General features: G+C 55.0%; 2 protein-coding genes across 6 annotated transcripts in view; one reads left to right on the plus strand and one right to left on the minus strand.

Moving 5' to 3' along the window:
- KCNG2 (potassium voltage-gated channel modifier subfamily G member 2) overlaps window positions 1–1,824 on the plus strand; it is an 81,243-nt gene extending 79,419 nt beyond the window's left edge. The window contains 4 exon segments of the mRNA XM_017873801.1: window positions 1,066–1,497; window positions 1,499–1,575; window positions 1,577–1,645; window positions 1,647–1,824. Coding sequence (XP_017729290.1) covers window positions 1,066–1,497; window positions 1,499–1,575; window positions 1,577–1,645; window positions 1,647–1,803 — 735 coding nt within the window. The 3' untranslated portion in view covers window positions 1,804–1,824.
- A 2,966-nt stretch (window positions 1,825–4,790) lies between these two features.
- SLC66A2 (solute carrier family 66 member 2) overlaps window positions 4,791–15,833 on the minus strand; it is a 52,697-nt gene continuing 41,654 nt past the window's right edge. For 2 of the 5 annotated variants that reach the window (XM_017873804.1, XM_017873803.1), the window contains one exon: window positions 12,029–12,334. In XM_017873804.1, the coding sequence (XP_017729293.1) occupies window positions 12,128–12,334 (207 nt within the window). In that variant the 3' untranslated portion in view covers window positions 12,029–12,127. Of the gene's footprint in view, window positions 5,213–12,028; window positions 12,335–15,833 lie in introns of those variants that run through there. The other 3 variants (XM_017873807.1, XM_017873806.1, XM_017873805.1) reach the window with 3 other exon arrangements.

Raw genomic sequence — 15,833 nt, forward strand, 5'->3', positions numbered from 1 at the left:
ATTCCCCAGCACCCTAGCCAGCCTGCATCTAGGCTACATGGTCAGCAGATGCATGAATCTGCTAATTCACTCCACCTCCACCACTGATAGTGTTGAGAGTGTTCTTAGGTCTAAGCTTCTTCATGTTCTGTTGCAAATGAGGTCAGTTTCTTTGAGAGGAGATTACTTCCTGTATCTCCCTCCTGGCAGAAATCTCTGAGCCACGGATTTGGGGGATGGGGACAAGGGCAAGCAAGCCTCAGTGTGAATGACACCCTCCCTCTCTAGGAGCTGAGAGCTTGATGCAGGGGCGGCACCCTGAGACCCCATCGGCCTCTCCTGGCCTGGAATCACTGCAGCAAGGGCAGTCAGGCCCTATCTTCTCAGTGTGCCACACCCAAGGCCAGCCTCCCACCCGTGACACCCAAGGCCAGCCTCCCACCCATGAGTGGGGACTGGGCAGGAGGAGGGTGCCCCACCCTCCACCGGACTCCCCAAGGACCTAGCCCCAGGAGCTGAAGGCAGAATGTGAGATGGTGATGTCGGCCCCTTCCGGGGGAAGAAGCCCCCATGACTGGGAGCTGTGGGTGGGGTGGGGGTAGGAGGGCTGTGTCTGTGGCTGCAGCCATTCCACACACAGTCTCCTCCTGGCCAAGCTGAGGAGGAGGATGCAGTCTTGACACAGATACCGCAAATGCTCACCTTTCTTACAGAATGTTCACATATAAATAGATGTTTCTTTGTTTGCTGTTTGCTCTTAAGACCATTTCCCAAGGCTTTAAAATAAAAGGTCAGGGGTTTAAACATTATTTTCACCAGTTTCCTGGGTCAGCTAAGGGCATCCGTTCTCAAGCCCGAAGTGATCACCATTAAATCTTGTTGGTTTTTCGTTTTGTTTTTTTGTTTTGTTTTGTTTTTTCCAATAGGAACTGGGCCTGTTTGTCAATATCCCTTGCACCCGCTTCCGTGGGTTGGCGCGGGAAGGGTGGCCTGGGGGACGCCTCTGGTCCTGGGGAAGGAAGGGCGCAGCGCCCCCGGCCCTCCAACAGGCGGGCGCCCCCAACCCCACGTCCCCTTTCCCCGCAGGGCGAGTGCTCCCCCAAGTGCCGCAGCCTGTTCGTGCTGGAGACCGTGTGCGTGGCCTGGTTCTCCTTCGAGTTCCTGCTACGCTCCCTGCAGGCCGAGAGCAAGTGCGCCTTCCTGCGCGCGCCGCTCAACATCATCGACATCCTGGCGCTCCTGCCGTTCTACGTGTCCCTGCTGCTGGGGCTGGCGGCAGGCCCGGGTGGGACCAAGCTCCTGGAGCGCGCGGGGCTGGTGCTGCGGCTGCTGCGCGCTCTGCGCGTGCTCTACGTGATGCGCCTGGCGCGCCACTCGCTGGGGCTGCGCTCCCTGGGCCTGACCGTGCGCCGCTGCGCGCGCGAGTTCGGGCTGCTGCTGCTGTTCCTCTGCGTGGCCATGGCGCTCTTCGCGCCACTGGTGCACCTGCACCTGGCCGGCGCGGCTGGCGCGCGCCGGCGACTTCTCCAGCGTGCCCGCCAGTCCTGGTGCGTCATCTCCATGGACCACCGTGGGCTCGGCGACAGTGGTTCCGCGGCCTGCCCGGGCAGGTGGTGGGCGCTCAGCAGCTCCTCCGCAGGCTCCTGCTCATGGCCTTCCAGGTACCTCCTCTTCCACCTTCTCGCGCTCCTCTCCGAGCTCAAGAGCCTGCGGGAGGACAGCACGCGCTCGGCCACGGCCACCGAGGACAGCTCGCAGGGCCCCGACGGCGTGGGCCAGGCCGCCGACTCCGCGGACGCGCTGTGGGTGCGGGCAGAGCGCTGACGCCTGCGCCGCCGGCACGGAGATCCCCGCCCCTCCAGCTGCAGCGTCGGGACCCCGAGGCGCGCGGAGGCGCGGGGGGTCGTCTGGCTCTGGGGAGCGCCTGCGTGAGCAGCCCCGGGGCCTGACTCCCCTGGCGGCGCTGGGCGAAGTCACTGGCCTGTGTCTTCCTGCCCTGCTTCTTTCTTTGGATTTTTAATTTTGTATACCTAGATAAAAATAAATTTAGTAAGTCCCAGAAGTTCCACACCTACTGTGGATGACTTTGTCCCCCCTCTGACTTTTCCTGCCTCCGGCCGGGGAGAAAGGGGTAGCGCAGCCATTGCCAGGCCCCCATGGCACCCAGAATGAGCACCCTACGGAAGGAGGCCCTCCGCATCCACCTCTGCCCAAGGCCACATCACCTTCCCAGGGATGGGACAGAGGTTTGAGCCGACGCTCTCAGCACCCCCAGTGCCGCCCCAGTAACTGCGCTTTTGGTGGTCGGGGAAGAGGATTCCAGCCCTGACCTCTAACCTCCATCCCCTGACACCACCTCCCCAGGGAATCTTCAAGGCTTGACCTCAGGGAGGGTGACAAGGGCCTCCTGATACTCCCTCCGCATAAGGTTTGCGTGTGGCATTGCAACCCTTCCATGGCCGCCGCCTTCTGGGCCTTTCTGCAGGTGGAGAGGAAGGAAATTTCCACACCGCGCTGCTCTACACTCGTTCATTTTAATGACTTCATCCAGGAAACGAGACATGATGGCCACGGGATGCCTCACCAGAGGGTCCCACTGTCCATTACACAGCAGGAGTCTGTAGGGGACGCAGGTGTGGAGAAAGGGGAGACGTGCATGACCCCAGTGAGTGCCTGAGTGCAAGCCCCAGTCCTCCATAGCAGGCCTGCAGCAGCCCACCGGGACCACCTGGGGCTCAGACCCGCCTCCCCCAACAGCCAGGTCAGCTGGTGACCCAGGTGCCCATGACACGGTGGGTCCATGGACGCCAGGCACACAGTGCGGGTGGGCGTGGGGTCTGGCTCTGCACTGAGTGCTGCCCTCTCACAGTGACAGCCTTGGGTCTTGCTCAGGAATGAGCAGAGCTTGGTACTGGTCTGACAGGCCCACGCAGAGGACAGCCCGAGGGGCCACGCGCCGAGGCCGGTGCCCCCTACTTGCTGCTTGTCCCAGCATTGCTGGTGACCCCCAAAGACAGAAGGATTCCTCCTGTACGGTGAGGTGCTAACCATGACGAAGACCCCCAGAAATAAACCCAAGTTGTTCTTCCTCGGAGGGCCAGGTCAGAGGTGGGGAATGTCGGGGGGATAGGGAGTCTTGGACCTGTCCCTCCCCACTTTGGGTTGCATTGTCTGGCCAGGGAGCCCCGGAGCCCTCCAAGACCAGGGCCCACTAGAGGCCACCCTGGGTCACCAGGATGGGGGTGCCGGGCACTTGTGCTAAGCCTTCAGTGGTGGGAGGCAGAAGGGGGATGTGTGAACCGCAGAGGCCAGGGCAGCCAGACCCGTCTCTGAGGAGCCGAAAGGACCCCTGGGCCACTGGCCCACAGGCAAAGGGCAGTGACAGGTTGAGGGGGCTGGGCTGTCATTTGGGGGCCTTGGAGGAACCCGGGTCACACGGGAGCCTTCTAAGGTGGTCCAGGCTAAAGGGTGTGTCTGGACAGAGGCCAGGACCACAGCCAGATCCTTCCCTCTGCCCGGGGCCCACTCATACCACACGGGATCGACAAATGGTTTATTGATTCCAAGTCACCACACGGGATACATTCAGCAGTCACCGCGCCTGCAATCGGTGACATTTTAATGTGAGGCAATTACCGCTACAGACATCTTGCTTCATCTTAAAAAAATAAAAATTTTCAAAGCATCTCACAGGCCAAAGAGCTAAACAGGACCCTCACTCAGACATTCAAGAGTGTTTCCGAGGGAAACTCAGAAGGCAGCAGCGTGGAACATCTTCTCATGGCCACAGCCACGGCCCCAGTGTAGAGCTCAGGTGCCTGCGGGAACCGGCCCCTCCGCCCGCGGAAGGGAAGACGATGCCTGTTGGAGCCGCACAGAAGCATCCAGAACTCTGAGGACTGGGGGCCGGCTGCAGTCAGTGCAGGGCTGCTGACACAGTGTGACCTCGTGCTAAACTGAAAACGGGGTGGGGGCAGAGCGTGGGGTGACAAGGGTCAGACTGGCAGCTCCCACTGTAGCGAAACTGTGGGAGCCAGCACAAGGGGTAGGCCCCGGCACTCCCCTCAGGAATTTGCTTCAGGCCAAAAGCCCAGGACGGCAGGGTGAGGGGCCATCGGCCAGGACCTGCGTGGCAGGGGCAGCCCCTCCACTCCCTGGACCCGTGGCCGCCTCTCCTGGAAAATGGACATCAACGCTGTATCCGGAAGTGTAGTCAGCGTCCAGAAGGAAGGGGATCTCTGCCAGTGGAGCCCAAGGGTGGCGTGCAGGCTGCGTGTGCACAGCCTCGGCACGGCCCCCGCAGCCTTCGCCCATGAGGGCCTCCACGTTGTCTGATGGTCGCTGGCATCTGCCACGTCCCCAAGGACTTGAGGACCAGAGGCTCTAACAAGAGCAGCGTGAGCTACGCCTGGTGATGCTCAGCAGGGCTGGACACAGCATAGCCCCGAGGCGTCCAGGCCTGGTAGCCGCTCTCAAGGCCCAGGAAACACCAACTGCCAGAAAACCAGGAGCACAGTGACCCTGCGTCCACACAGCCGCCTTTCCACATGTACCAGGCAGAGAAAGCCCCGGCCCTCCCCGGTGCCAGACCCCTGGGCAGCAGAGGCCACCCCAGTCCAAGCAGGGTGTCTGGCCAGGGTCTCGCGGGGTCAATGGCTCCGCTCACAGGACTTGCAGGGTCTCCTGAGGTCACCCCAGCTTCAAGGTTTGCGGCTGCTGGCCCATGGGTCCACCTGGAGCAGGTTCCCGCAGGCCGCCTTCCGCTGCCCCGTGTGTACCTCGGGCTCAGACGGTGTTTCGTAAGAGGAAACGGGAAAAACACTTGCTTTTTATATCACCCTAAAAACATCCGAAACCCTTGGGCTCAGATCCACCCTGGCTGTCCCACCCCCACCGCCCACCCAGAGAGATCCCACAGAGGCTGGAGACCCCAACACCTGGACCCCGTCTTGCCCACACCTGCAGCGGCCACAGCACCCACCAGTGCCTGTGGCTGGCTGGCCCACATCCTTGTCCTCCTCACTCTCAGAGGGCCTTGGTGCCAGCAGGGTGCACAGCGTGCAGCGCCGGCTTCTGGGGGTGGCGGGCAAAGGCGTAGGCCTGCCCCAGGATGGCCAGGTCCACCAGCACCTGCAGCAGGCCACACACGGAGAACTGCAGAGGTGCGCCCTTCAGCAGGAAGTAGGCCGTCTTGAAGGCGTCGCCACTGGTCCACATGAGCACCATCTTGATGCTGTGGAGACACAAGCGGGCGGTCGGTGGGGAGGACGGTGACCTGGGGCTCAGTCCGCGGGGAGGCCTGGGGCTCAGGGGGCACCCAGGGAGTCGAGGGGACACCCAGGCAGTCCACGGGGTGACCCGGGGGTCAAGGGGATACCCTGGGAGGTTGGGGCCTGCCTGGGTGGGGAGTGCTGCCTTACCCCAAGGAGTCAGGGACACCCCAGGGGGCCAAAGGACACACCCTGACCCTGCCTGTCCCACACAACCCCGGCCCTTGACCTCTCTGTGGCCTCAGGAGCTGCTGCCTGGCTGGGGCTCCGGGGGCTCCAACTCAAGCACTGCATGTCCAAGAACAGCGAGACCAGCTCAGGTACAGCAGGCGGCAGGGGCGGGCAGCCGAGGAGGTCAGGGCCTCTGACAGCGAGACCAGCCCGAGGTTACAGCAGGCGACAGGGGTGGGCAGCCGAGGAGGTCAGGGCCTCTGACAGCGAGACCAGCCCAAGGTTACAGCAGGTGGCAGGGGTGGGCAGCCGAGGGGCCTCTGACAGCAAGACCAGCCTGAGGTTACAGCAGGCAGCAGGGGTGGGCAGTCGAGGAGGTCAGGGCCTCTGACAGCGAGACCAGCCCAAGGTTACAGCAGGTGGCAGGGGTGGGCAGCCGAGGAGCCTCTGACAGCGAGACCAGCCCGAGGTTACAGCAAGCGGCAGGGGTGGGCAGTCGAGGAGGTCAGGGCCTCTGACAGCGAGATCAGCACAGGTTACAACGGGCAGCAGGGGCGGGCAGCCGAGGTCAGGGTCTCTTGACAGCGAGACCACCTTGAGATTACAGTGGGCGGCAGGGCGAGCACTCGAGGTCAGGGCCTCTGGTGGGTGGGGGTGATTCCAGGAGGGGCAGGCCTGGGAGGGTGCTGAGGACGCAGATAGGGGCCTCTAGGCACACAGCGGAGTGGAGCAGCTGCTCCTGGGTCTCTGCCCGCCAGGCCTCCCTCCCTGGTGATTGGCTCAAACCTTCCCTTCCTGAACAGGGAGCAGCCGCCACCCACCAGCCTAGTCCAAACACACTTCCCCCACCGCCGTGTTCATGCCTTGGCTTTCCTAGCGGTGAACATGAGTGCTGCTGCGCTTTCCCACATGAAATGTTTAAATCAGTGGTCACTGACCATTCCACAGCTCCTGAAGCCAGAGGCAGAGCCTGGGCGGGGAGCACTGCCTGGACAGAAAGGACAGGACACAGCTGTCCCCCACCCTGGGGCCTCCATCCCGCTCACAAGCCAGGGTAGGCGCCTGCCCTGAAGTGGCCTGGGTGCCACAGCCGCCCTGCGCGAGAGTCTTCGGGCACAGCCGTGGCCAGGTGTGAGGGTCAGGGCTGGAGCTAGGAACCCGCAGGAGACAGCTGGCATCTGCACCCCCTTCTCTCTCCTAAGCCCACAGTGCTCGGCTCTGGAGCATCTTTTTGGCCTCAGAGCATAAATCTGGCTTTATCATTACACCCACTGGGAAAAACCAGGAGGTTTTGGGACTGTTTCCACTTGGGTCGGTTTAGCTAAATTATAAGGCTTTCCCCCAACCCACAGGGTGCATTTTCCTCCCAGTTTTTATTCTCTGGGATGTGTCTTCCCCTGGATGCAGCTCCAGCTCCACAAAATCCAGTCTTTTCCACAGACAAAAAGACAGGGTGGCGCCTGGGTAGCACTGGGGGAAGGTGGTGTGGGCACCTGGGCCTCTCACACACCCCAGCAGTCAGCCCAGGCTTTGGAATCCCCCTTCCTCCTTTAGGCGCGGGCAGGGCTGTACAGCTGACCTGGGGTGGGGCTCCGGGCCTGGGACCACAGCCCCAGTGCAAAGGCACCCACCTTTCCCGCGCTAGCCATGCACACAGCAGGCGCCCAGGAATCGCACGGTGACCCCGCCTTCGCCCCACACAGCTTCCAGTTGACCCCTCACACCAGGATGGGAAACAGAGCGTTCGCCTCACCTTCACACACGGCTGAGATTTCCCAGGATGTGCTTGCGAACAAGACTCAAGGCCTGAGAGCCACAAAGGCGGCCACGCCTGCTTGAGGGGCGGGCTCCTTCCCACGCAAAGCCCATGGCTTTATTTGGCGTGCAGCATCGGCTCACACTTGAGTTTCAACACTTTGTTTTTAATCAGTTGATAACTGTGTACACACACACCCACACACACACAGACACACAATTTCTGGCTTCCCTTGAAAAAGAGCCTTTTCAGATTTTAGATTATGCATCTAAAATTTCCTTCATAGATATGGATTATTTAATAGATATTCAAGTTATTTCTTCTTGGGTTAAAGGAATTGGTCCATTTTATCCAGATTTCCAAATGTATGGGCATGAGGTTGTTCACTGTACTCTTTTGATGCCTGTGGGGTCTACAGAATACCCTCTTCATACCAAATACTGGGGATCTGTGCTTTCTTGTCATTCTGGCTACCGGTTTATCAGTTAATGATTTGTTCCAAGAACTAGCTTTAGGTTTGGTTTTTTATATTTGCTACAGTTTTGTTTTCATTTTTGTTGCTTGGTGTTAGCTCCATTATTTCCTTTCTTCTGCTTGCTTGGGTTTACTTTGCATTTCATTTTCTAGTTTCTTAAGCTTAGATTGATGATTTGAGAACTTTCCTTTTCTAAAATCAGTATTTAATACTACAAATTTAACTCTAAGCATTGCTTTGGTTGCATCCCACAAATTTTGATATGGTGGTGTATTTTTCAGTTCAAAATATTTTCCATAGTTTGCTTTGAGACATCTTTAACAGATTGCTTAAAGGTGTGTTGTTTAGCTTCTAAATCTTTGGAGACTTAAGATATGTTTCTGCTATTAATTTCTAGCTTAATTCTATATTCGTAGAAAATACTCTGGACAATTTCAGTTCTTTTAAAAAATTCTCATGACCCAGGATATGGTCTGTTTTGGTGAATACCTAACGGGATCTGAAAAGAATCGCATGTTCACTTGGTTGTTGATGGTGCCCAGGTTTTCTACATCCTTGCTAACTTTGTCTGCTTTTTCTATCAGTTACTGAGGAGAGCTGGAGTCCGTAAGTGTAACTGGGGATTTGTCTTTCCATTTCTATCAGTTCTGGCCTCACGGACTTCTAGGCTCTGGGGTTCCATGCATACGCACTCAGAACTGCTGTATCTTCTTGGTGAATTCACCAGTTTATCATGATGCAATGTCCCTTTTTATTCAAGGCAAATGTCCTTTACTTTGCCTGGTATTAATACAGCGACTCCAAGCTTTCTTTAATTCATATATGCATAGTATATCTTTCTCCATCCTCTTAGTTTTAATCTCACTGCATGGCCTCCTGCTCAGTATATCCCTGCACCCCAGCATCAACCATGGATGTAATTAGACTTAAAGTGAGCTTGCTATAAACAGTAGGTAGCTGAGTCCTGGGTTTCCTTTTAAATTAATTTGAACATTGCTGTCCTTTAATTAGTATGGTTAGGCCATTTACATTGAATGTTACTGACATGTTTGAATTTAGGTCGACCATTTTAATTTTTTTTGTTCTCAGCTTGTCCCTGCTGTTTTATTCCTGCCTTAAGATTATTTGAAATTTTANACTCCGTGGTGAGGTGGTGGGGAAGGCTGGGGACTCTGGTGAGGTGGTGGGGAAGGCTGGGGACTGTGGTGAGGTTGTGAGGAAGGCTGGTGACTCCGTGGTGAGGTTGTGGGGAAGGCTGGGGACTCTGGTGAGGTGGTGGGGAAGGTTGGGGACTCTATGGTACTCTGATGGGGAAGGTTGGGTACACCATGATGAGGAAGAAGAGGGATGCTGTGGTGAAGTTTCTGGACTCACCCTTGAACTACACATGCATAGATCTGGCCCTAAACTACATCTCAACAGCTTTGAGAACTCAGTGTCCTTGTGGACAGTCGACCTCTCAAGTCCAGTCTTGTCTCTGAGTGTTGCACATGAAGGACAGATCCAAAGAGCAAAAGGAAGATTTTGAAGTGGAATTAAATTGAACTGTAGTCCACCAAAAACAAGTCAGACCTCGCACCCTGAATCTAACCACGTGAAGTACTTGGTAGCAGGAAAAGCAACACTGTTGATGGGACCACGGAAGACTCATATCTCACTGCATAATGTTCAGAATGTCCAAGATAAAAACCAAAGTTATGTATGAAGAGTCCGAGTTTCTCAGCTCTCAATGGAAATGACAGTCAGTAGAAACCAGCTCAGGCCGACAGTCACTGTTGTAACTGTGCCCTAACGGAAAAGAGCAAACGTTCTTGGAATGCGTGGGGAGACCGAACATCTCCGCAGAGAAATAGAGGTTTAAAGAAAACCAAATAGATAATTTTAAATTGAAAAATACAGTAATCTAAATAATGTATTTGATGGCACAACTGTAGAATGCAGATGAGAGGAAATAGTGAACTTGAAGACAGATCAATAAAAAATGTCCATTCTGAACAGGAAGCAATTGAAAAACAGTAACAAAAACATGAATAGAGTCGGGGCAAATTCCAAAAGGTCTAATATTCTGTCATCTGAGCCTGGAGAGGAGAAAGAGTGTGGCACAGAAAAGCAACTGAAGAAAGAAGGGCTGAAAACACCAAAATGTGGTGAAAGACAAACATAGATGTGAGAAGTTCAGTGAATCCCAAACATATCACATCACAAACTGGTAAGAATCAAAGTCAAATAAAAAAATCTCAAAAGCAGTCAGAGGAAAAGGATCCAAATTACTATGGGTTTCTCACCAGAAACGAGGGAGGTCAGAAGGAAGTGGCTCATTTTTCAGATGCTGCAAGAAAAGAACGTTTGACCCAGAATTCTATATTCAGCAAAAAAAAAAAAAAAAAAAAAAAAAAAAAAAAAAAAAAAAATCCTTTAGGAATCAAGGCGAAATAAAGACCTTCTCAAATGAAAGGAAGTGAAGCGAAGTCATGGCAGCCGCGCTACTCGACAGGAAATACTAAAGCCAGTTCTTCTGCTGGAAGGGAAGTGGACCAAAGAGCAACTTGGGACCCCAGGAATGAGGAAAAACCAACAGAAATGGCCAATATCTGGGTAAATATATATATTTTTCTTAAGTTATTTAAAATATGTGTGAAAGTTAGCAAAAAATATAACATTGGTGGGGTTTTTAGTGAATGTAGCTATACATGACAACTACAGTGTAAAAGAGGGAGACTGTAGTGAACTTGGTGGGAAGACCTCTGCGTTCCACTTAAAGTACTAAAATATTGATCTTAAGGAGACTCGGACCAGTTACATATATTATAGTCCCTACAATAGGATTTTTCAACCGCAGCACTGTTGATAGTTTGAACTGGAGAATCCCTTATTGTGGGGGACTATCCTGGTATGACAGGATGTTTAACAGCATCTATGGCCTCTACACACTAGATACCAGCAGTGTTCCTCCAGCTGTGACAACTAAAAATGTCTCCAGAAATTGCCAGATGTTTCCTTGGGCAGGGGTGTGAGGATGGGGTCATAATCACTCCCATTTGGAAACCAATGCCCTAGAGCACTAAAAGAACTATACAGGCCGGGCACGGTGGCTCACGCCTGTAATCCTAGCCCTTGGGGAGGCCAAGGCAGGTGGATTGGCTGAGCTCAATTCGAGACCAGCCTGGGCAACACGGTGAAACCCATCTCTACTAAAATACAAACATTAGCCGGGCGAGGTGGCGGGCGCCTGTAGTCCCAGCTACTTGGGAGACTGAGGCAGAAGAACTGCTTGAACCTGGGAGGCGGTGGTTGCAGTGAGCTGAGATCACGCCACTGCACTCCAGCCTGGGCAACAGAGCGAGACTCCATCTCAGAAACCGGCTGCAGTCAGTGCAGGGCTGCTGACACAGTGTGACCTCGTGCTAAACTGAAAACGGGGTGGGGGCAGAGCGTGGGGTGACAAGGGTCAGACTGGCAGCTCCCACTGTAGCGAAACTGTGGGAGCCAGCACAAGGGGGTAGGCCCCGGCACTCCCCCTCAGGAATTTGCTTCAGGCCAAAAGCCCAGGACGGCAGGGTGAGGGGCCATCGGCCAGGACCTGCGTGGCAGGGGCAGCCCCTCCACTCCCTGGACCCGTGGCCGCCTCTCCTGGAAAATGGACATCAACGCTGTATCCGGAAGTGTAGTCAGCGTCCAGAAGGAAGGGGATCTCTGCCAGTGGAGCCCAAGGGTGGCGTGCAGGCTGCGTGTGCACAGCCTCGGCACGGCCCCCGCAGCCTTCGCCCATGAGGGCCTCCACGTTGTCTGATGGTCGCTGGCATCTGCCACGTCCCCAAGGACTTGAGGACCAGAGGCTCTAACAAGAGCAGCGTGAGCTACGCCTGGTGATGCTCAGCAGGGCTGGACACAGCATAGCCCCGAGGCGTCCAGGCCTGGTAGCCGCTCTCAAGGCCCAGGAAACACCAACTGCCAGAAAACCAGGAGCACAGTGACCCTGCGTCCACACAGCCGCCTTTCCACATGTACCAGGCAGAGAAAGCCCCGGCCCTCCCCGGTGCCAGACCCCTGGGCAGCAGAGGCCACCCCAGTCCAAGCAGGGTGTCTGGCCAGGGTCTCGCGGGGTCAATGGCTCCGCTCACAGGACTTGCAGGGTCTCCTGAGGTCACCCCAGCTTCAAGGTTTGCGGCTGCTGGCCCATGGGTCCACCTGGAGCAGGTTCCCGCAGGCCGCCTTCCGCTGCCCCGTGTGTACCTCGGGCTCAGACGGTGTTTCGTAAGAGGAAACGGGAAAACACTTGCTTTTATATCACCCTAAAACATCCGAAACCCTTGGGCTCAGATCCACCCTGGCTGTCCCACCCCACCGCCCACCCAGAGAGATCCCACAGAGGCTGGAGACCCCAACACCTGGACCCCGTCTTGCCCACACCTGCAGCGGCCACAGCACCCACCAGTGCCTGTGGCTGGCTGGCCCACATCCTTGTCCTCCTCACTCTCAGAGGGCCTTGGTGCCAGCAGGGTGCACAGCGTGCAGCGCCGGCTTCTGGGGTGGCGGGCAAAGGCGTAGGCCTGCCCCAGGATGGCCAGGTCCACCAGCACCTGCAGCAGGCCACACACGGAGAACTGCAGAGGTGCGCCCTTCAGCAGGAAGTAGGCCGTCTTGAAGGCGTCGCCACTGGTCCACATGAGCACCATCTTGATGCTGTGGAGACACAAGCGGGCGGTCGGTGGGGAGGACGGTGACCTGGGGCTCAGTCCGCGGGGAGGCCTGGGGCTCAGGGGCACCCAGGGAGTCGAGGGGACACCCAGGCAGTCCACGGGGTGACCCGGGGTCAAGGGGATACCCTGGGAGGTTGGGGCCTGCCTGGGTGGGGAGTGCTGCCTTACCCCAAGGAGTCAGGGACACCCCAGGGGCCAAAGGACACACCCTGACCCTGCCTGTCCCACACAACCCCGGCCCTTGACCTCTCTGTGGCCTCAGGAGCTGCTGCCTGGCTGGGGCTCCGGGGCTCCAACTCAAGCACTGCATGTCCAAGAACAGCGAGACCAGCTCAGGTACAGCAGGCGGCAGGGGCGGGCAGCCGAGGAGGTCAGGGCCTCTGACAGCGAGACCAGCCCGAGGTTACAGCAGGCGACAGGGGTGGGCAGCCGAGGAGGTCAGGGCCTCTGACAGCGAGACCAGCCCAAGGTTACAGCAGGTGGCAGGGGTGGGCAGCCGAGGAGCCTCTGACAGCGAGACCAGCCCGAGGTTACAGCAAGCGGCAGGGGTGGGCAGTCGAGGAGGTCAGGGCCTCTGACAGCGAGATCAGCACAGGTTACAACGGGCAGCAGGGGCGGGCAGCCGAGGTCAGGGTCTCTTGACAGCGAGACCACCTTGAGATTACAGTGGGCGGCAGGGCGAGCACTCGAGGTCAGGGCCTCTGGTGGGTGGGGTGATTCCAGGAGGGGCAGGCCTGGGAGGGTGCTGAGGACGCAGATAGGGGCCTCTAGGCACACAGCGGAGTGGAGCAGCTGCTCCTGGGTCTCTGCCCGCCAGGCCTCCCTCCCTGGTGATTGGCTCAAACCTTCCCTTCCTGAACAGGGAGCAGCCGCCACCCACCAGCCTAGTCCAAACACACTTCCCCACCGCCGTGTTCATGCCTTGGCTTTCCTAGCGGTGAACATGAGTGCTGCTGCGCTTTCCCACATGAAATGTTTAAATCAGTGGTCACTGACCATTCCACAGCTCCTGAAGCCAGAGGCAGAGCCTGGGCGGGGAGCACTGCCTGGACAGAAAGGACAGGACACAGCTGTCCCCACCCTGGGGCCTCCATCCCGCTCACAAGCCAGGGTAGGCGCCTGCCCTGAAGTGGCCTGGGTGCCACAGCCGCCCTGCGCGAGAGTCTTCGGGCACAGCCGTGGCCAGGTGTGAGGGTCAGGGCTGGAGCTAGGAACCCGCAGGAGACAGCTGGCATCTGCACCCCTTCTCTCTCCTAAGCCCACAGTGCTCGGCTCTGGAGCATCTTTTGGCCTCAGAGCATAAATCTGGCTTTATCATTACACCCACTGGGAAAACCAGGAGGTTTTGGGACTGTTTCCACTTGGGTCGGTTTAGCTAAATTATAAGGCTTTCCCCAACCCACAGGGTGCATTTTCCTCCCAGTTTTATTCTCTGGGATGTGTCTTCCCCTGGATGCAGCTCCAGCTCCACAAAATCCAGTCTTTTCCACAGACAAAAGACAGGGTGGCGCCTGGGTAGCACTGGGGAAGGTGGTGTGGGCACCTGGGCCTCTCACACACCCCAGCAGTCAGCCCAGGCTTTGGAATCCCCTTCCTCCTTTAGGCGCGGGCAGGGCTGTACAGCTGACCTGGGGTGGGGCTCCGGGCCTGGGACCACAGCCCCAGTGCAAAGGCACCCACCTTTCCCGCGCTAGCCATGCACACAGCAGGCGCCCAGGAATCGCACGGTGACCCCGCCTTCGCCCCACACAGCTTCCAGTTGACCCCTCACACCAGGATGGGAAACAGAGCGTTCGCCTCACCTTCACACACGGCTGAGATTTCCCAGGATGTGCTTGCGAACAAGACTCAAGGCCTGAGAGCCACAAAGGCGGCCACGCCTGCTTGAGGGGCGGGCTCCTTCCCACGCAAAGCCCATGGCTTTATTTGGCGTGCAGCATCGGCTCACACTTGAGTTTCAACACTTTGTTTTAATCAGTTGATAACTGTGTACACACACACCCACACACACACAGACACACAATTTCTGGCTTCCCTTGAAAAGAGCCTTTTCAGATTTTAGATTATGCATCTAAAATTTCCTTCATAGATATGGATTATTTAATAGATATTCAAGTTATTTCTTCTTGGGTTAAAGGAATTGGTCCATTTTATCCAGATTTCCAAATGTATGGGCATGAGGTTGTTCACTGTACTCTTTTGATGCCTGTGGGGTCTACAGAATACCCTCTTCATACCAAATACTGGGGATCTGTGCTTTCTTGTCATTCTGGCTACCGGTTTATCAGTTAATGATTTGTTCCAAGAACTAGCTTTAGGTTTGGTTTTTTATATTTGCTACAGTTTTGTTTTCATTTTGTTGCTTGGTGTTAGCTCCATTATTTCCTTTCTTCTGCTTGCTTGGGTTTACTTTGCATTTCATTTTCTAGTTTCTTAAGCTTAGATTGATGATTTGAGAACTTTCCTTTTCTAAAATCAGTATTTAATACTACAAATTTAACTCTAAGCATTGCTTTGGTTGCATCCCACAAATTTTGATATGGTGGTGTATTTTCAGTTCAAAATATTTTCCATAGTTTGCTTTGAGACATCTTTAACAGATTGCTTAAAGGTGTGTTGTTTAGCTTCTAAATCTTTGGAGACTTAAGATATGTTTCTGCTATTAATTTCTAGCTTAATTCTATATTCGTAGAAAATACTCTGGACAATTTCAGTTCTTTTAAAAAATTCTCATGACCCAGGATATGGTCTGTTTTGGTGAATACCTAACGGGATCTGAAAAGAATCGCATGTTCACTTGGTTGTTGATGGTGCCCAGGTTTTCTACATCCTTGCTAACTTTGTCTGCTTTTCTATCAGTTACTGAGGAGAGCTGGAGTCCGTAAGTGTAACTGGGGATTTGTCTTTCCATTTCTATCAGTTCTGGCCTCACGGACTTCTAGGCTCTGGGGTTCCATGCATACGCACTCAGAACTGCTGTATCTTCTTGGTGAATTCACCAGTTTATCATGATGCAATGTCCCTTTTATTCAAGGCAAATGTCCTTTACTTTGCCTGGTATTAATACAGCGACTCCAAGCTTTCTTTAATTCATATATGCATAGTATATCTTTCTCCATCCTCTTAGTTTTAATCTCACTGCATGGCCTCCTGCTCAGTATATCCCTGCACCCCAGCATCAACCATGGATGTAATTAGACTTAAAGTGAGCTTGCTATAAACAGTAGGTAGCTGAGTCCTGGGTTTCCTTTTAAATTAATTTGAACATTGCTGTCCTTTAATTAGTATGGTTAGGCCATTTACATTGAATGTTACTGACATGTTTGAATTTAGGTCGACCATTTTAATTTTTTTTGTTCTCAGCTTGTCCCTGCTGTTTTATTCCTGCCTTAAGATTATTTGAAATTTTAAAAATATCCCATTTTAATTTATCTATTTGATTTTCACTGTATCGTGTGTGTGTGTGTGTGTGTGTGTGTATA

The sequence above is a fragment of the Rhinopithecus bieti genome, unplaced genomic scaffold, assembly GCF_001698545.2.
Source record: "Rhinopithecus bieti isolate Rb0 unplaced genomic scaffold, ASM169854v2 scaffold_8690, whole genome shotgun sequence".
Classification (NCBI taxonomy): domain Eukaryota; kingdom Metazoa; phylum Chordata; class Mammalia; order Primates; family Cercopithecidae; genus Rhinopithecus; species Rhinopithecus bieti.